The sequence below is a fragment of the Lampetra planeri genome, chromosome 41, assembly GCF_965212315.1.
Source record: "Lampetra planeri chromosome 41, kcLamPlan1.2.h2, whole genome shotgun sequence".
NCBI lineage: Eukaryota > Metazoa > Chordata > Hyperoartia > Petromyzontiformes > Petromyzontidae > Lampetra > Lampetra planeri.
This window is the reverse complement of record NC_136147.1, coordinates 6,705,914-6,725,957: the sequence shown is the minus strand read 5'-3', so window position 1 is coordinate 6,725,957 and position 20,044 is coordinate 6,705,914. Positions and strand designations below refer to the sequence as shown.

At 49.7% G+C, this 20,044-nt stretch overlaps 1 protein-coding gene across 4 annotated transcripts in view; it reads left to right on the top strand.

Moving 5' to 3' along the window:
* Positions 1-20,044, top strand: part of FNIP2 (folliculin interacting protein 2) — a 76,479-nt gene that overhangs the window by 43,872 nt on the left and 12,563 nt on the right. For 2 of the 4 annotated variants that reach the window (XM_078613439.1, XM_078613438.1), the window contains exons 3-10: positions 3,390-3,515; positions 12,352-12,452; positions 12,921-13,004; positions 13,572-13,669; positions 14,892-14,990; positions 17,855-17,926; positions 18,578-18,716; positions 19,264-19,468. In XM_078613439.1, the coding sequence (XP_078469565.1) occupies positions 3,390-3,515; positions 12,352-12,452; positions 12,921-13,004; positions 13,572-13,669; positions 14,892-14,990; positions 17,855-17,926; positions 18,578-18,716; positions 19,264-19,468 (924 nt within the window). The remainder of the gene's footprint in view (positions 1-3,389; positions 3,516-12,351; positions 12,453-12,920; positions 13,005-13,571; positions 13,670-14,891; positions 14,991-17,854; positions 17,927-18,577; positions 18,717-19,263; positions 19,469-20,044) is intronic. The other 2 variants (XM_078613440.1, XM_078613441.1) reach the window with 2 other exon arrangements.

Below are 20,044 nucleotides of genomic sequence, written 5' to 3'. Positions count from 1 at the left end.
TTGGTACAAATACTGCACACTTAAAACGCTTGTTTTTAATTGTGTGCTTAGCGTGCTTTGTCATGGGGCTTTTGGTCAGACTCGAACCTGAGGTCTTGAAATCCATTGGGGCTAGCGTGCAATGTGTTCAGCCCCCAAACTTTTGCGGTAGGATAAATCTCAAAAAAGTCATCACGTGCGCTCTTTAGAAGGAATGGATGTTTTGGCCGGTGGACCATTTGACACGCAGCCTGTGTATTTTTACTACCAACCCACTCTCTGCATGACGGCTCCTTTCCCGTGACATCTGCAGTCCCTTTGCAATTCCTCCACACGCACCGTGGCACATCTACTCTCTCCACGGCTGCTCTGCACGGCACCCACCCCACCCCCAACTCGCTCTGCACAGCTCGCACAAAGCTTGAATGTAAAAAGTTCACTCCCCAAGAATAAACACACACGGCTCACGTGCTTTCCTCCTCCGAAGCTACCATGAGGATTCCTTATGTTTGTTTTTTGTTGCTGCGCCCGCCTGCAACTTACTGGCTCACGTCCAGATTTTTCAAGACTGCTATGGGTTTCAAAATGTAAACTGAAAACCAGATTTGCGATTTTAACATTCAAAATATGTATCCTTGAGTGGATGGTAATGTCACTGATTATAGGCTGTTATACGACTTCACTTTCTTTTTGCATATTATTGTGTTGTATGTAAGTAAAACCTCTTAGCCCTCAATGAATTAAAAACTAAAATATTCATATCCAAACTGTGGCCACCGCTGCATTGTGTATCATTCATGTAAACACGTTTATATATTTAAAGGTGCAGCCCTGCAATTGCTTGCTCATGCCACTTCTGGCAGAGGAGCGTTGGTAGAAAGAGCTGTATTGAGCCCCGACAGAAGGTATTTGGCTTACTCCATGCCATCTGTGACTCTACACACGTGTCTATACAAAAGTCAGGACACACAGGGTTATTTCATTTATTTTAACACTGGCATTAAAACATTTTAATTGTTTATTCTTTAAGTTAATATGTTATTTTCAATTAATATGTAATTTACTTCACCTCAACGCTGGACGTACAAGATGTGATGAGGATATTTTTTTTACGTTGGTGTTAGGACTCCACTCAAAGCGATAGGACACAACTGGCACACTTGCCCCATTCCATGCCATTCTTTTACGACGCCCTAATGAAACACGATGGTGAACGCGCGTGTCTCCTGTCGTAAATTACGCCCCAGGAAGCCAGTCATTTTTTTTTACGTAAACTGAACGTAGCAGTCGGCCGTTCAAAAATGAGAACGTCATGCATTGTACGTAATTGCTGGGCTCCTCAGGTGGCCTGATGTGGCGATGAGCTCGCCTTGCTTTTCGTGACCCACGGTGGCCATGATAGACGCTCGCTGACAGTAACTTTTCTCGATAGCCTTCGGTGACCTTGAAGGGGGATAGATAATATTTGTGGAGAACCGTCGCAATGGTTAGTGAACTCCGCTACGAATATCGCAAACTGAGGTCGATTCCTGGCCACCGCTAACAGAAGTGGTGAGTGATATCTGAACTGGTCCTGGGGCCTGCCCTAGGTCATTGCAGCCTTAAATTAAATCCTGTTATGTGTGTAAGTAAATAAAACAGCACTAGGGAGACAAAGCTGGCCAGACGTGGTGTTGTGTGAGTGCACCAACCACTCTCGTTTGCCTTGCAGGTCTTAATTGGCCCTCGCGAACAACACCTGCCCCATCAGTCTGTTAAAGGCCGTAACACATCTGTTTGTCGCCTGCTGTCCTGCAAAGCTGTACGTCGCTGCACAAATGCAGATGAAATTCGACCGACGCGTCTCTCTAATGATTGACATGGTGACTAACCTCTGCCGAGGTCATTGTCGCAACGGGACAATCACGCGCTGCTTCGCCCGCACACCTTCACCGGGCGTGACGGTGGCGGTGTTGTGTTGTGGTTGAGAGCCGTTGCCAAGGCTGCTCTCACCGTGGGGCTTTACTCATCTCGCTCGCTAACCCCCACATCTGCACCTGGCGGCTTCCCTCGTTGTTGTATTTACGCCCACCTTCTGTTGAAACTGAAAAGACACCGATGTCGTCTTTGTGTTCGTTCGTTCAGCAGCCTTGTATGACTCGTGTGTGTTTGCCTGGTGGTGGTTTGTTTATTTGTTTTCGTGTCTCGGCAAGCTGAAGCTCATGGCGAGCCTTTGGCAAAAAGGGGGTGGCACGTGTTACATTTGGACGAGAGTTAGAGAATGTGCTCTAGTGAGTCATAGCCCAAAGCATTTTAATAGCTGAATCTGCTCACGTGTGTGTTTGTAATGTGTCCATTGTATATACGTGATTTTTGTGTTGTACTGAGCTCCAAGAGCGTATTTTTTTTTAAACATCACTTGCCTTATCTATTAACTTTAATAAGATGGTTGTGTGTGCATTCATTGGTGACCTAGCCCGAGACCGGTAACTCCCTACCCTTGAAAACTCTCATTATTCACAATTCAGTATATGTGAGTTTGTAGATCTCCGTGTGAATCTATAGGTCTTGATGTGAGTGTTTAGTTGTCTATGAGGCTGTGTGGGGTCTCTGTCAGTCACTCGTTGGTGACCTAGCCGAGACCGGTAACTCACTACCCTTGAAAACTCTCATTATTCACAATTCAGTATATGTGAGTTTGTAGATCTCTATGTGAATTTATAGGTCTTGATGTGAGTGTTTAATTGTCTATGAGGCTGTGGGGTCTGTCAGTCACTCGTTGCTTTAACTTACTTCTCCTGAGAACCCTGTTCAATCGCATGCGGCTGCCTGGATTCGAACCCAGGGTCTCAGGGGCAGCTCCGACCTCTGCTTGCCATGAATGAACAACAATATCTTGCTGATTTCGTCAAGGAGCATAAACAACCCCACCAACTACGGTCATCCTAGCAGCGGCTTTTGGTTAACCATCGAACAAAGATGGTCACTGCCTTCGCGCTTTTCGATGCGCTTTTGTGTCCGTCTTTTCTTTGATATCAGGAATAAACTGCAGCTCACTTGATACAGTAATTTTGCTGTGACGGTTCCACCTGAAGACGGAAGCTTGTGTTGCCTCCGAAACGTCGTGATTTAATTAATTTTAATTTTTTACCTACGTGACTTTACCTAAAAAAACCGAGTATGAATCCTTGCAGTCATGAGAACTTCAAATCTGGAGCTATGCACTTTTGAATCTAGATTGAAAACTCATTCCTTTAGAACTGCTTTTTGTGTTTAGTTCGTTTTCCTTCCCCCGCACCTCAGATAAGCATGGTTGGCTACGTACGGTGTGAAAGAAGTTCAATGAACGTACATACATACCCAGCCACCTCATGCTTGCACCACATTGTTAACAGCGCGTGCTGTTCGTGTCTTTGTTTTGTGTGCTGCAGAAGAGCGATGAGTCGCCGAGAGGCTTGGGCAGGTGCCGCTCAAACGGCGGGAGCTCGGGGAGCCTCAACTCCAATTCCTCCTCCTCGCAGACTCCGTCTGGCGGGGATGCTCAGCCCAAGTACCAGGTAGGGCTGGGGCATGTTTGGGATGAAAACAACTTCTGGTTAGGTGAACTATGGGTAGCCCGCGTTGAGCTAGCCTAAGGCCAGCTGCTCTAGATTGGGTCAGGTTTGGATCAGGTGGGGCTAGGATTAAACCAGCTTTGGCTGAATTGTATGTGGTGAGGCCAAATCCAGGCTGGGCTGGATTGTGGCAAGTCACGCTTTTACAGGTTGGTTTGACAAAGCCCTGTCTGAGCGAACTGTAATTTTTAATTAAATAGTTCCACTTGTACACAATTACCTTTGCGTTAATAATCGCGTTGATGTCATGCGATGCTTCAATGGCTATGGTTGCAGAATCCACTTGTCATTGGGCAACTATAATTCAATGTCATACAATCGGACACTGTTGTTTTATGTCGATACGAAGCGTATGCGCTCCTAAAGCTTTCCCGGCCCAGTGCTTTAGGCCCATTCCGTGAGGTTCTAACCAAACTCCTGAAGGACCGATTTCCATGTAGACAACTTCTTAGATAACACTTTCCATGTGGTAACCCAATCTTGTGTCTGGCAGGATAGAAATCAAACACGTTGTCCTCATCCCAGTGTGACCCCTGGCTAAATTTAACAAAGCCTCTCTTTGTGGCAGAGCGTGCCCACAAATTTGTATGCCTGCCCTCATTCCCGTGCCATCTAGTCTAAGGTCATCGGCTAGGAGAATGAAAACAGAAGCTCGAATCATCTTCTGAAATGAACACATGAGCCGAGGGCAGGAATGTGCCCTGGTTGGCAGTAACTCGATACAGACTTTTATCACAATTCTTTTGGGTTGAAGTTGCGATGTTGAAAGTGAAGTTAACATGCTCAACGCTTGAAAAGTGGCTATTATTAGTTTCCTAATTTTGGGAACTGAAGCAATTGTCGGTTCAGGATGACAGACTGGGCAAACCTGGCGCTTAAGTGTGGCACACTGGGCTTCAGGCGAGCAGTCATGCCTCCTCTTAGGTGTCTGTATCGGACTTTAAAAGTCTCACGCGTCACTTGCATGTGTTTATTGTTATTTTTTTATTATTTATATTTTTTTATTTTCCTTCTACGTGACTTTACCGAAAGAACTAAGAATATGAATCCCTGCAGTCACGAAAGCTTTAAATCGAAATTTGCATGTGCTTGTTTACGTTTTTCCCTCGCTAACAAATCGTTTAATTGTCGTATTGTAGATCCATTGTGCCATGTAAGATCATGGATGTTACTAAATGTGTCTGTCTCGTGTTTGTTTTGTTTCTGTATTCATTCTATCAGCTTAGAAGATGTGTTAACTTATATTTGCATAACTGTTATGCGATTATATGGAGCGTAAGATTTTATTTAAAACCCAGAATACAGATAATGTTTCGTGTGGACATTTTTTCATTTTAAAGTGATGGATATACATGTGCCTATGACAAATCAGCCTGTGCCCAATCTCTCCAGCTCTCAAAAGCTAAGCAAGGATTGACCCAGGAATAGGGCTTTGATGGGTGACTGCTATTCACAACAGGTGTTATTGGCTGCTCTAGAGCTCCATTTTAAGCAGCAGGATGGAGTGAAACAAAATGTATTCTTGTACTGTGCTTCTATGCTCCTGTAGGGTTGTTACGGGAGGGCTGTAGGTGCATGGGATCCAACGGGGAATAAACACAGTGGGCGGAGCTCCGGGAGTACACGGGGGTGGGGTGCCCGCAGCGACGTCCGCATCAGGCAGCCTGGGGGGTTGTGATCCTGACGGGGGGTATAAAGGGGGAGGACAGAGAGAGCTCGTGGCTCAGTCTGGGAACGAAGGAGGAAGAAGGAAGATCTTCTAGTTAGAAGCCCTGGACTCCCCTCGACGCCGCCCTTGTAAGGGCTGCGGAGGATCGAGCCAGAGGCGTGGTTCCGTGAACCAGGGTCAGTACCCTGGGACTCCGGAGACCGTAGCCCGACTCACCAGTGTCGGGCCAGTTAGCCTCCCCTAGCCCGTTAGTGGAGGACTTGGGAGTAGGTCAGGACTAGCTAGGGTGTATCCCCAGTTATCCGGGTGAGGGGGCCGCTACCCCCTCTAGTGCTGTCCTGTACCGACAAGCTTGAATAAACATACGTGTGCCTCAACCTGGGTGTCCAGCGTAATTACCGGTACTTCATCTGGTGTCAGAAGAACTACGGACATGGAAACACGCCAGACAGCTCGAGCCAGAGTACCGGAGGAGGACACTGCTGAAGTCATTGAGCCCGAGACGGCTCGCCAAGACATGGCGCAGCCGGGGGCCGACGCGTTCCTACCGGGGCATCGGCATGAGGAGGGGCCGCAGCCAGACGCGCTACGGCTGGCTCACGAGAGACTGGCGGAGCTACTGTACGCCGCTGCCGCCACGCTGGAAAACATCACGCGGCTGGGGGCTGGTGGTCCACCACGGGGCGAGGGGAGTCGTCGACCTGAGCGCCTTCCCGCCATTTCTGAAGATTCCAACTTTGAATTTCCCGCCATCGTTACGGCAGCTGCAGAGGGCGTGGCCGGGCTCAACCTTGGGTCCGACACCGCTCTCGCTGGGACAGCTGCATCATCACCAGCGGAGGGAGCGTCATCACATCGGCGACAGGCGATTCCATCTGCCATTCGCGCCGACGCACAGCCGAGTCCCGGGAATAAGAGCCTGCAGACTTCCAAGGCGATCGCTGCGCTGCAACAACGGCTGCCTCCGCTGAAAGAATTTGTTGGTGCAGAGGGCGACTGGGGCGGCTTCCAGCGACGCTTCATCGCCCACCAAGAAATGGCAAGGTGGTCCGACGATGAAGCCCTCTGCGCGCTGCCGGCGCTCCTCGACGCAGACGCGCTCGCCGCCCTCACATCGGCGCCGAAAGAGAAGCGGTCTACTCTGCCGAAGGCGCTACAACTGCTGGCCGGGGTCTATGGACCTTCAGCAGAATGCAGAGAGCAGTTCTACGAGCGCAAGCGGGGTGAAAAGGAGTCGCCCCTGGCATACAGGACGAGCCTCCTAGCGCTGGCTAAGACGGCTTTTCCCCGTATGGACGATGACGGCGTGGACGCGATGGTCACGGAGAAAATACTCCTCCTGGCAGACGACCTGGACATCGCTGTCGTCGCACAGGAGGACGCTGAGATGACCTCTCTTCAGGCGGCGCGCCTCCTTCACGCCAACCTTCTGTCCCTGCGGCGGAAAGCCAGCAGGGCATCGGCAGGGCGTGCGGTGGCTGCAGCCACCCTTCCGACGGAGGAGCTCTTCGCCGTCGACCATCGACGGCAACAGGCGCAAGAAGTACGGTCGGCCCGGGACGGGTCAAGCCGTTTCAACCGCCCATCGTCTCCACCGGGGCTCCCGCGGTGTTTCAACTGCGGCGTCCGGGGCCACGTCGCCTCGGGGTGCCGCTCTCCGCGACAGCGCGGGACGACGCCTCGACGGGACGCCGGCCCTCCTCTTCCCAAGCTCCAGCAACATGATCCGGCGAGTCGCGGCACCACACATGCTTGGCCAAAGCACCCACCCGTTGCACACTCTCGCACCACAACAAACGGGGGGCCGATGTCGCGTTGCAAGGGGCCAACGCGGATCACTGCGGGGACTCAAATCGAGCCCAAACAGTGGTCCGTGTTGGCCCATCGCGTGGTAGCCGCGTCGTCAGGGTCGTCGGCCGTGGTCGGACACATTGACGGGGTAGAAGTACGCATCTTGGTCGATACGGGGGCATCGGCGACAATCATTTCGGAATTAATTTACAATATTCTGCCCGTACAAAGCCGCCCTTTAATGCCGGTTAACGTCCCATTCTATGCCGCTAACGGGGGCTCTCTCGGCATCATGGGACAGATTCGAGCGCAAATTTCTATTGGGGACATCAAATTGTCGGGGCCGATTTTCGTTTCCTCCTCGCTGGCGGTTCCGTGCCTGCTGGGGACGGATTTCTTAGGCAAAATGCCCATTCGTATTTTGATCGACCAAGGATGCATTGAGCTTCCGTCGGGGCGGCGCATGGCGTTCCTGCCATCCCCTGCGGCGGCTCCGACGGCGTTCGCGACGGTACCGGCGTTCGTTGTTAAGACTGTTCGTGTGCCGCCGGGAGCTCAAATGCTAGTGCCTCTGAAACTTCGTAAGCCCTTCGCTAAGGGCATAGGGGATCAGGGTGTTTTGCTGGGACCGTCTAGGGCCGGGGTTAATGGACCTCATTTGATTCCGGCCCAGACCGTTGTAAGAGGGGACGGGGACCCTTTCATCGCGGTCCTCAATGTGGGATCGCAGACGGTGGTGGTTCCTCAAGGGACGGTGCTCGCGCATGCGACGCCGATGCCCTGCGAGGTACCTGTCGCGAACCACGTTGGCTCTGCTTCCCGGATGCTCCCACATTCGGACAGCGATGAAGGGTGGCTCGACGCGCTTTGTGCGGAATCGACGGACCTGACAAATTCAGAGCGCCAACAGCTTAGAAGGCTACTGAGGGAATTTTCCGACGTTTTCAGTCGTGATAAATATGATTTGGGTTGCACTCACCTGCTGCGTCACCATATTGACACGGGTGACAGCGCGCCAATTCGCCAAAATCCGTTTCGGTTAAGTCCCGCCGAAAAGGACCATGTCAAATCGGCTGTTGATGACATGTTAGCCGCCGACATCATTTCTCCCTCCACCAGCCCGTGGGGAGCGCCGATCGTCCTGGTTAAAAAGCAGGACGGCTCGTTGCGGTTTTGCGTGGATTTTCGGCGCCTTAATAAAATTTCGGTTGCCGACGCATACCCGCTCCCACGGATGGACGAATCGCTGGACGCTTTGGCGGGAGCGCGATTCTTCTCCACACTAGATTTACTTTCGGGATTCTGGCAGCTTCCTCTGGACGATGATTCTAAGCCTAAAACTGCTTTCCGTACACCGCACGGCCTGTTCCAATTCAACCGGTTGCCGATGGGCTTACACTCAGCGCCGGCAACTTTCCAGCGATTGATGGAATTGGTTTTGGCTGGATTGCAATGGGAATCGTGCCTGATTTATTTGGATGACGTTATTGTCTTTGGTAAAACTTTTGATGAACATCTCCAGAGGTTGCGGGCGGTTTTCCTAAAGATGCGGGCTGCTAATTTGAAATTTAAGCCCCAGAAATGCCATTTGTTACGCGAGTCGGTGCGTTATTTGGGGCACATCGTAGGGCGCTCGGGTATTGCTACCGATCCCGCCAAAACGCAGTGTGTCAGCTCCTGGCCGACTCCCACCTCGGTGGGAGAGGTCAGGAGTTTTATTGGCTTCGCATCATATTACCGACGCTTCGTCGCTAATTTTGCAACGATTGCCAAACCCCTACACGCGTTAACATCTAAAGGGGTTCGGTTCCACTGGGGTCAGGATGAGGAAGCTGCTTTCTGCTCCCTTCGGGACGCGCTGGTGAAGGCTCCTCCCTTGATTTACCCAGATTTTTCGAGGCCGTTTTTGCTCGACACCGACGCGAGCAACACGGGTATTGGAGGCGTGCTTTCCCAGGTGGTTGACGGCGTGGAACGGGTGGTCGCGTACGGCAGTCGGGTGTTGTCTCCAACGGAGCAAAGATATTGTGTCACCCGTAGGGAACTGTTGGCAATTGTCTATTTCATCCAACAGTATCGCCCATATCTGTACGGTCGGCATTTCACCGTCCGCACAGATCATGCGGCACTGCAGTACGCCCTGAAGGTTCAACAGCCATCGGGACAATTGTCCCGATGGCTGGAGGTCCTCCAGGATTTCAGTTTTGAAACCACTTATCGTAAGGGCGTTCGCCACACCAACGCTGACGCTCTGTCACGGATGCCAACCGCCTCCGAATGCGCATGCCTCCTGGGGTCGGGGCGTTGCAAGCCAGTAGGGGACATGATGGTTCCGGTCCTGGCGGCGGCCGCCGACGATGAAACGGTAGTCCCCATTGATATCGCCGAACAGGGGAGAGATTCCCTGCTTGGATTGCCCGTTGATGAATGGGGGCGCCTCCAGTTGGAGGATGCCTCCCTCCTCGCGTTGCGTCGTCGCGCCGGGGAGAGGGGGCGTTTGACGGGTCATGCCGACGCATGGGAAACCCATGCGGGCTTGCTTATGCATTGGGACGGGAAATCCCAGCGTCACCGGCTGGTGGTCCCTTCTGGCCTACGGGGTAAGGTGGTGTGGGCTGCTCATGAGCGCCTCCTCCACCTAGGTACCCAGAAAACACTCGCCTTGCTCCAGCTGAATTATTTTTGGCCGGGCATGACTAGGGATGTCGCTGATCTGTTGGCGGCATGCCCTCAGTGTGCGCAGCGCAAACCACCAGCACGGGAGTCGAACCCGCCCTTGCAGTCCATCCAGGTCTCCAGAATAAATGAACTGGTCGCACTGGACATTCTGGGGCCATTCCCCGCCACCCCCAGGGGAAATAAATATTTGCTTACTGGGGTCGAATATTTTACGCGCTGGCCTATGGCCTGGCCCCTGGCGAATCAGTCGGCAACAGCCATCGTCGACGCCTTTGTCCAAGGTTATGTCATGGACAAAGGTGCCCCGGAGCGGTTGTTGACCGACCAGGGTAGAAATTTTTCCGGGAAACTCCTAAAACAAGTCTGTGATCTCCTAGGAACGAAAAAAATTCGAACCTCTCCTTATCACCCGCAAACGGACGGGATGGTCGAGCGTCTGCATCGCACCATCTCGTCTATGTTGTCGCAGCAAGTCTCGGACTCACAGACTGATTGGGACTTACAAATTCAAGGGGTTCTAGCGGCATACAGATTGGCTCCCCATGCTGCGACGGGATTTTCACCATTCTTTCTTATGTATGGCCGCGAACCCGACCCACCTGTTCCGGCACAGCTGCAGATCCCCGCGCCGCTGGGTAAAATTAAATTGGATGAACACGTTAAATTTAACCTGGACAAACTGACTGAGGCGCGGGATGCTGCGAGGCTAAATTCTGACAGGCGTCAAAAGGCGAACGAGCGCCTCAGGCTGGCTCGCGCGCACGTGCTGCAGTGGAAGCCGGGGGACAGGGCATGGCTGCACTGTCCCCAGGTACCGCTCGCGACCTCCTCTAAACTCGTGCGCCCGTGGCGGGGCCCCGTCGAGGTTGTCGAGGTTTTGAGGCCTCAGTGCGTTCGAATCAAATGGGGCAGGCGCCGGTGGTTTGTACACCCCTCTAGGCTAAAACCGTTTGTTGCGGTGCGAGGGCCCACTCCACACGCGCGGGGCCAAGCATGTGGGGGGTCGACCGACTCGGAGGGTCCGTCGCTGCTCTCGCCTGATGTGTTGCCGGCTGTCCCACCCACAGGTGCACCGGGAATGACGGGCTCATGCCCTACAACCCACACGGGTGATGCCGACGGTCGCGCCACTTCAATCGCGACCTCATCTCGAAAGGGACAGCCGCCACCGGATGGTCCGCCGTCCGGGGTTGCCCCGTGTGACGGGCCTGCGGCAAGGACGCGCGCTAAGATGCGCAGACTCTTATAATATACAGAAAGAAGAAATTTTTTTTTTTTATTTCACGTGTCATGGTTACTGTATGCTGCGTCGGTGGTGCGCTCCTGCCACATTGTGTGTGTTGTGTTGTGTGTGTGGGCGGGGTGTGTGTGTTGTGGGTGCGTTGTGTGTCGTGGGTGTGCTGTGTGTGCTGGGGGAGTTCCTGGCTAGTTGTATATACGCGCTTTTACGGATTTCGTATTTATACGGGGGGGGGGGGGGTGCGTCGGACATTCCCTTCGGGGGTGTGCTTGTTCTTCTTGTTGTTCTTGTTGTTGTTGTTCAATTTGCATTTTGTTGAAAAAAATGAGGCACACACGGGGTTGAGGGGTAAATGTTCCTTTATTGGAATTGTTGCAGCCGGGACGGCTGCGAGCTGTAATGGGGGGAGTGATGTAGGGTTGTTACGGGAGGGCTGTAGGTGCATGGGATCCAACGGGGAATAAACACAGTGGGCGGAGCTCCGGGAGTACACGGGGGTGGGGTGCCCGCAGCGACGTCCGCATCAGGCAGCCTGGGGGGTTGTGATCCTGACGGGGGGTATAAAGGGGGAGGACAGAGAGAGCTCGTGGCTCAGTCTGGGAACGAAGGAGGAAGAAGGAAGATCTTCTAGTTAGAAGCCCTGGACTCCCCTCGACGCCGCCCTTGTAAGGGCTGCGGAGGATCGAGCCAGAGGCGTGGTTCCGTGAACCAGGGTCAGTACCCTGGGACTCCGGAGACCGTAGCCCGACTCACCAGTGTCGGGCCAGTTAGCCTCCCCTAGCCCGTTAGTGGAGGACTTGGGAGTAGGTCAGGACTAGCTAGGGTGTATCCCCAGTTATCCGGGTGAGGGGGCCGCTACCCCCTCTAGTGCTGTCCTGTACCGACAAGCTTGAATAAACATACGTGTGCCTCAACCTGGGTGTCCAGCGTAATTACCGGTACTTCACTCCTGCATCTTATGCTGACCCCTCCTTCAACCAGCACTGATGAGCAGAGTGAAGTATGGTCAAATATCCCACACAACCCGCACGGTGTGACGAGGCCCTCATCCAGCAGTGGATTGACAAACGTCGTTATTGTGTATTGCATACAGTAAAACCTTGCATTGCGAGTAACTTGGTCTGTGAGTGTTTTGCAAGACGAGCAAAAATTTAAAATAAATATTAATTTGAACCAGCGAGGTCTTGCAATACGAGTAGTACGTGTATACGCTTTGTCTGCCGAGCGTCACGTGATCACAACTGGATATATGAGTGCTTTGTATTACAAACACGTTTCCGGAACGAATTATGCTCACAATCCAAGGTTTTACTGTATATTCATTTGACGGTTGTATAATAGCGTATTTTAATGTTATTTTGCGCGCGTGCGTTTCTATCTTTCCCTCTTCCCTGGACCAGTATGTGCGCATGGGCCCCGACGTGAAGATGCTAGGAGAGATGATGTTCGGCTCCGTGGCCATGAGCTACAAGGGATCGACGCTCAAGATCCACCACATGCGGTGAGCGCGGAGAGACAAAGGTGTCCGGGCATGGTGTATCTCCACACCACCAAGTAGTGCGCCGTTCCGGCCTTAACCCTTTCTCGTTCCGGTTATGTACGTGTACATGATGTACGTGTACATAATCAGAATGGACTCGGGAAAAAAAACTAAATAAAATTTCTTTTTCGGCACCAAGGCTGCCACAAGGGCCATGCGGGAGGGCATGTGCCAGCTATCATAGAGTGCGGTCGTGTCACTACAGTTCTCTGCGGCGAGTAAAATGTCTTTAAAAACGGCGCTATGCATCTCTAAATAAAAATTAACGCTGAACGGCTTACACGTTCCGAGGTTCGGTGGTAAACAGGACCCACCCTGCAACTTGCAGACGTCTTGGAATGGTAAAGGGTAAATCGCATGTCTGTAAAGCTAAACAGGAAATCTTTGTGTGTGTGTCTTTGCGCGTATATCCTTGTCTCTCGGTTGCAGGAGTCCTCCCCAGATCATGCTGAGTAAGGTGTTCACGGTGAACATGGGAGGCACGGGCAGCCTTAGTGGCAGCAGCAGCAGCCTGTGAGTATCTGTGCCACCTCGCTCGCATAAACTAGCCGCACGTCTCCACGCACTGCCTCGGCTGTTCATCTCCACTTGGCTAGCACAGTATTTCTAGATGTCTCGCGGGTTTTTTTTCTTTTCACTTGGAGACATTAAGACAGCTGTCTTATCCACTTATAGATCTTAAAGATTCCCGTGATATTTCTCAGGAGTAAGGCTTCATGTTGGGAATTCTTTAGCCAAGGTTACACACCTGTTGCATCCATAATTGGTGGGTATATATACAGATATCATTGCTATATGTATATTTCACGGATCTATTTCTAATTGGTGGGTATGCATTTTTCCGTGAATTCTCACCATAGTTGCCTGCAATACGTAATACCGTACATACGTAATAGATACGCCTGTTGCCTCTGTCGATTTCAGTACGCCGTTCAGCCTTATGTAAACAGCGCATAAGCTAACAGGCGTGCAGTGAAAGGCCGCTTAGGTTGAGTGTTCTGTCAGCCTCGGAAATGATGCGTTATTAAAAGATTTGTGGCAGCTATGCACGCGGTGACATGCTATGCTGTTCGTTTGCAGGCTGACCGACAGCTTCGAGTACACCCACGCGGGACTCACCTCCTCCCGCTCCTTCCCGGTGCTGAACTCCAGTGCCGTCATACGGGAAAAAACCCGAGGTACGCACGCACGCCCCGTGCACGTGCACACAACTCCACGCTCGCGGATGGCCCATATGGAGCAGGCGAGCGCCTGGTCAAAACGCGTAGCATTTGTCTTCTAGGTACCGACCTCGGCTGTGAGTTGTGGGCTCTCCAACGCGGGCGAGGAAAAGGGTATTGAAGTACTTTCATGGGCACTGCCCTAGCGCCCTCCAGTGATGGCACTTGCAGTGACATCGTGATGAAAATCTTCTCCGTAGTTGCTGCTGTGATGTTCACTGAAGTGCGATTAAGTGGTTGTGAACGTGATCATGAAATGTGGTTTCTTGTCGCAGCTTCACTCGTGTGTCCAAATTGTAGGAAAATATAGCCTTTGTGCCTAACGACGACGAGATATGTTTGTTTTTTGGGGTTGCATCTGTCTATATGCTGCCACAGGCCTTGCTATCTCGACGAACCAGCTGTGTTCGTAATAACTTGTGCAAGCAATGCGGTTTCGCTTAATATTTAATTAAGTGTTTATTCAGGAGTGAGTAACTACATTTATTGAGATGCATGTGGTTTATATTAGGTAAGTGCACACTGTTTGACGTGGCACAGCAGGTTGATGATAACTTCTACAAGAGTTTGCGTTGGCACACGCAACCGGGAAAACAAGCGGCAAACAACACGAAAGACAAGGGAATATTTTGGGCAAATTTATTTATTATTTCGGGGCTCATATTGGTCTCTTTCAAGTGTCCCACCACTCAAGCGGCATATGTAAGACGGGTAATGATTGGAATTACGTTACATGCATTGCCAACAATTCACTCATCCATGAGGTACACTGACTGCAGCTCAGGGAACAGCTTTTGATGTTTATTGTAAGCTCGGAAAGGTGCACACATTTACAATGATTAAATCTGAGTGATGTGTGACAATTGTTTTTCATTAACATGTTTTCTGTTTCCAGGTTTTGATAGCACATCATTTTCACAAGACAGGTTTACGTGTTAGTTTACACTCCGTATATTTGTGCCATCTCAAGACTCTACTATATTTGTGCGCCGTTCTTTTGCCTCCGTTGTCTCCTGTTTGTCTCTAATTTCCCATTTCAGTTAGCGTCTAACGTAAGTGCGTTTTGTCGTCTGTCCGTCGGCTATATTTGTCTCATTTACTCCGTCTTCAGTGTTGCGTGCACTCTTCACCTTCCGCTGCCCTCTTCTCTAACCATTGGGTCCCATCTCCTTTCCTCCAGTAGGACTCCTCTCCTTGTGCTGCCGTAGGCAGGCTGGTTCAATGCAAGGGCTGGACGCTATGCCGTTCGGCTTAGTGCGGAGTGCCTCTTTCTTCGCAGGTTTGTCTGTCGTGATGTCCACCTGTTAGTTTGCATCCTGCTGCATTTAAAAAAAACACTAACACCACCCCCCCCCCCCCATCCTTGATCATGCTTCCCTCTTCTGTTTGTTTGAGTGGCATATCAATAAATTATAATCAGGAAGAGAGCAGCAAGGTCTATATTTTTGGATGTACGACTTCTATTCACAAGGGGCAATCATCAGGCCCTGGTTTATCAAGGTAGCTTGCATCGCAGTGTGGAGTGGTCTCTGTTGTCTCAGGGCTCTGTTGTGAAGATGTTTCTGCCACAATTTCCCCAACCTATTCCTTTCACCCAATTATAGTGTCATAGGTTGTAACCGGTTTCATTTACACAACTTTTGGGGTTAGTCCCATGATCAGTAAATAATATCTGGGTATGATTAGTTACTATTAGACAGAATTGACTGTACATCTTAATTGATGCTTGCTGCTCTAAAAATTGGATGCGACAATCTGAGCCGAGCACCAAACGTTATTTGGTATTAAACCCTTTCTGCTGCGGATGCCTCTGTGTTACGGCTCTGCTGCCTTTTTTTCCCTCCCTCCCCATATTGACCTCATAGTAAGTGGCAAATGTGGGGCAATTCGGTTACACAACTGCCTATTGTGTAAAAGACGGGCCAGGCTACAGTGACCCCTTTAATTCCAATTTTTTCCGCACGCCAGGAGCACGAAACAGTCTCTCTCAGTGCAAGCGGGAGCCTTGTCACGTCCAAATGACCATTATGCCCCTATAGGGCCCTTTGTCCGAATGAATCATCAGTCAAATCAATTGGTAGCCATTTCAAAAATGTAAGTGGTCATCATGGAATTGTGAGCATTAAATTTACGGCTTCCCAGTGTCCGCTTTATGGCGATTGGCTGACTTGAGTACTTAATGCCAATTGGTATTTATGTACATAGGCATATATTCATGTTGCACAAATAAGCACCATTTAGATTTGGAAGTCCTCTTTGTTGGTAAACATTCACTCAACCTCCACACATAACCAATTCTATAGTCGCCACTGTTGAGTGCTCTATTTAAACACATTTACACGAGTAGCCGATCTCAATATAAATCGCCAGTATTTTCACATTTATTCTCAATAATTAGTTTTTTATGAGTAATTAGTTTCTACCGGAGTGTATGATGACACATAGGCAGGATCATCCACTCCTCTCCCTCTGGGTTCCATTGTGCTAACAACCACAGCGCTTACTAATGTTTTTGATGTATCTGATTAACTTCCACTGCTCTGCCTAAAACCCAAGGGCCTCTTGCCCCCCTCACCCTGGTGTCGAACTTGCACTGAGGTGGCGTGTCGATCTCACCGTTTGGTTCACACTGGGTTTTGTTTGTGCGATCACCGGAAAAGTTGTGCCACTGGAAACCTAACTGAGCACTTTACATCTTGGTGGGGAAATGAGGCTGAAGTCGTGAAGCGGACTATGATTTTAATGGGTTTTTACAAATCTTGAACAAAGTAACAGCAATAATATGTTTTCGTAGATGAAATCTGCTGTCTGTACGTTTAACCCCTCAGATGTCCTTTTGTATGAAATCATTCTGCGTATTTGGTGTGCTGTTGATTGTGGTGATAACGATTGACGTAACACAGGATTTGTGTGAATCAACTCGGTTTTGTGTACGTGCACCGATTTAGTAATGAATGCAGCTGTCTAGAGCAACTGTCTGATATGTGCACGGGGGGGGGGGAAGTACAAGGCAATTAAAGAGACGCTGAAAATACTCCTGGCAATATAAACATTTGGCTGAAATAATGACAAACATAAATGCTTATATTTTCAGCGTTTGTTTGAAATTGTCTTGATTTTTTGCCAGCCGTTGAAGTGCTAATAAAGCACTTTGTTCCAAATAATTTGACAGCGTTGTATGCATACGATGGCTTGGCTGGTTATTGAAAGCTGCGCTCTGATCCGTCCTATCTTAACAGACAAGTCCTGCCCTTTTACAATGTGGAATTTGACAGCATCATGGATGGGTGGTTTACTGAAGGGGAGAATCAGTCTAGGTTAGATAAGGTTATGGGTGTCTGCTCTAAAATCTTCAATGTCTCCTTAATCTTGATTTGAAGCTTTCGTGACTGCAGGAATCCATACTCTTTGGTTCTTTCGGTACGTGGCTTTACCGAAAGAACCAAAGTGAATGTCTCCTTAGCCGTTATCACGTGTAATAAATCCAGCCGTGCGTGAGAGAGATATTAGACAATGCTGTCAACTTATCTGGAACTTTGAGCTGTAGAGAGCTTTGTTTGAAAGATGTTAAACAGCCGTCTTGTAACTTGCCAGATAACTGTTATCGAGGTGACAGTGATTTTTACGTGAGATATAGTCCATGTGTTGACCATATATTACCATATGGACACGAAAGCTGTTATGACAGCCTACACTATCCCAAGGTAGTGTTTGATAACGTAAAAATGGATGTGTATTCATTTGTAACTAAGTTATCTTCAGGAGATGTAGCCCTTTGGCTCTTTAAATCATTGTTTTGTTGGGATTATGGTGGTTTATTGCGATACTAGTGCAGCTTGAGCAGTAAATTCACGGCTGGGAATGACAATTTATATTGACAAGTCCTAAGAAATCCAGTTTATGCAAAATTCAGTCTCCTAAACTAACCTCAGGCTGTCTATGCAAAGCCTGAAATCCAAAACTGAGCTCGTGTGCAATGTGAAATTTTAAGTCACAACTTTGTGCCAAGAAAAGTGAGTTTCAATTTGACGTAATTGGCACCAATCACGCCAAGGGGGCGTGCTGAGGAGGGAAGTGCGGTGTTGGCTCGTTCTTGATGGTCTCCCCCCGCACCGTCCCAATACTCCTGATTGTGCCGTGCAGCGTACAGCTCTCCTCTCGACATGCCGAGCCGCGGCAAGAACGAGGACAGTGACAGTGGCATCGCCCGCTCTGGTGAGTTTCAAGAAGGGGAACCACAATCCCTCGGGGTATTTTTTGTGTACTTATTTTTGCCGCAATTGATGTCTCTCAACATCTCTCGATATGAGCGGTGTCACCCTGATCAAATTCAGCAAACGTAAAAATGCCCCAATATAGGACACAGAGATGAGATATTTCTAAATGGTATTTATAAATGAGACGATGTTGTGGGCAGCAGTGGGAAATGCAGCAAAATCCATCGTTTTTTTATACTGCACTATGCTCCAAAATAAACCTCCGTGACCCACACGGCCGTGGGGAGACCATCATCCAGCTGTGGATTGAGAAGAGGGTTACAAAATGTACAAATACAATTTCCCGAATACTATTAACGAATTGTTTAATGTAAGAAAATTTCGAAAAATGTGGTGAATTTCAACACGTCATCATATTTGTTTACTTGTAGCACAAAAGGCTAAATAAGAAAATAATGAGCTTTTTTTATAGATCTAAGAAATTGCAAGCTATTACAAGCTAATCTTCACAGCTTCGCACAGCTATTGTCCAATTCCCGGGCGGCACTTGAAGCGACTGCCAATAACTCCCTGCCGCTTGGCTAATGACCGACACTTCCTCGATTTTGTAGAAACAAAAAAACAAATGTTGCGTGTCTTGTGCCCGCAGCGTCTCTCACCAGCCTCCTGCTGGCAGCCATGCCGTCTCCCAGCTCCTCCCTGCCCACTGGCGGCAGCTCCAACAGCCTGAGCCGGCGATTCCAGCGCAGCCAGAACACCAGTCTGGACCACGGCGTCTTCCCGCGCCGGTGACGCCCGCAATAAGAATAATAGTCGTCGAGAATTTTTATTATAGTTCGGTATTCGTGCCGGGCGTATAGTGCAAGGCTATCACAGATGCGCGACGTTTCACGAATAAGTGTAGTATGCCTGCAAGGGGTGATGTTAGATACGTGGGTTTACTCAATTGGGAAATGTCTCCGTTGCTTTTCGAATTTGTACAATGATGCGGCACGCAAGGCCGACTTATGTCACGGGATATTTAACATCCACATAGAAGCAGTATTTATGGTTAATACACCCTGTAGTGTATTAATCAGCCTACCTGAAAACCCTTGCTTGTTATACAAGCTCGTTACTCGGCCTAAGGGTCCTCTACACAGACTCAAATTCTCTTGTTCAATCTCATCGTTGCCTGCTCAGTTTAAAAACTCTCCGACACTGCCCAAGGTGTGGGGCCATATTTCACTTCATCTCCTATCTGATCTACGCACTGGTTGCTCTTCACAAGTGCCACGTCTCCCTTTGCCATAGGAGACTCATTGACGCTTCTTCCCCCTCCCTGGTCTCGCCTAGGTCTGGCGAGGAAGGCTTCAGCTTGGCGGAAGGCTGCTGCAGCTCCAACCCGTCGTCCGTGCGGCGCAGGAAAATCGCCATCGGCATCATCTTCTGCCTGTCGCCGTGCGCTGAGGAGGAGGAGGCGCGCTTCCAGGAGTTCTTTTTCTCTCACTTCCCCCTCTTCGAGAGTCACATGGACCGACTCAAGACGGCCATAGAGCAGGTGACGACGATCCCCAGTGCGAGGTCACATGTGCTTCCATTGCTCTCCCATTCATTTATTAATCTAACTTAAGACATTTTCTCGTGATAATGTAGCTATTACTGCATGCTCGGCTTGTGAATCTTCATCTTCATTCACACGCTACCACTATTTTAACTAAATACTTTTATTTTACCAGGTAAGGCCCATTGAGCTATATAGCTCTTTTTCAGAAGTGACCTGGCCACATGATAGCTCAACAAAGTGGCTTATCACATTGGAAATTTATAGCAGCCAAATACTGTAAACATGTGTTTCCAAACTCGGCAGTGATGCCATCTGGGCTCATAGTATAGTGCGCGAGCCAACTACACTTTACTACCATTAGCTTGGACCACAAGCAATTGATTCCAACATGCAGGATTTGAAGCAGGTTTCGTGCACGTAAAAAAACTACTTTAATCGACGAGTCAAATCATAGTCACATGCCCAACAAATTGTACACACGCGCAGTATAAGGCAGCAGGAAGACATGGCAACACACGTGACCCAAACTTAGTTGAGCCTCCTGCCCATCCACTCAGAGCCTGACATAAG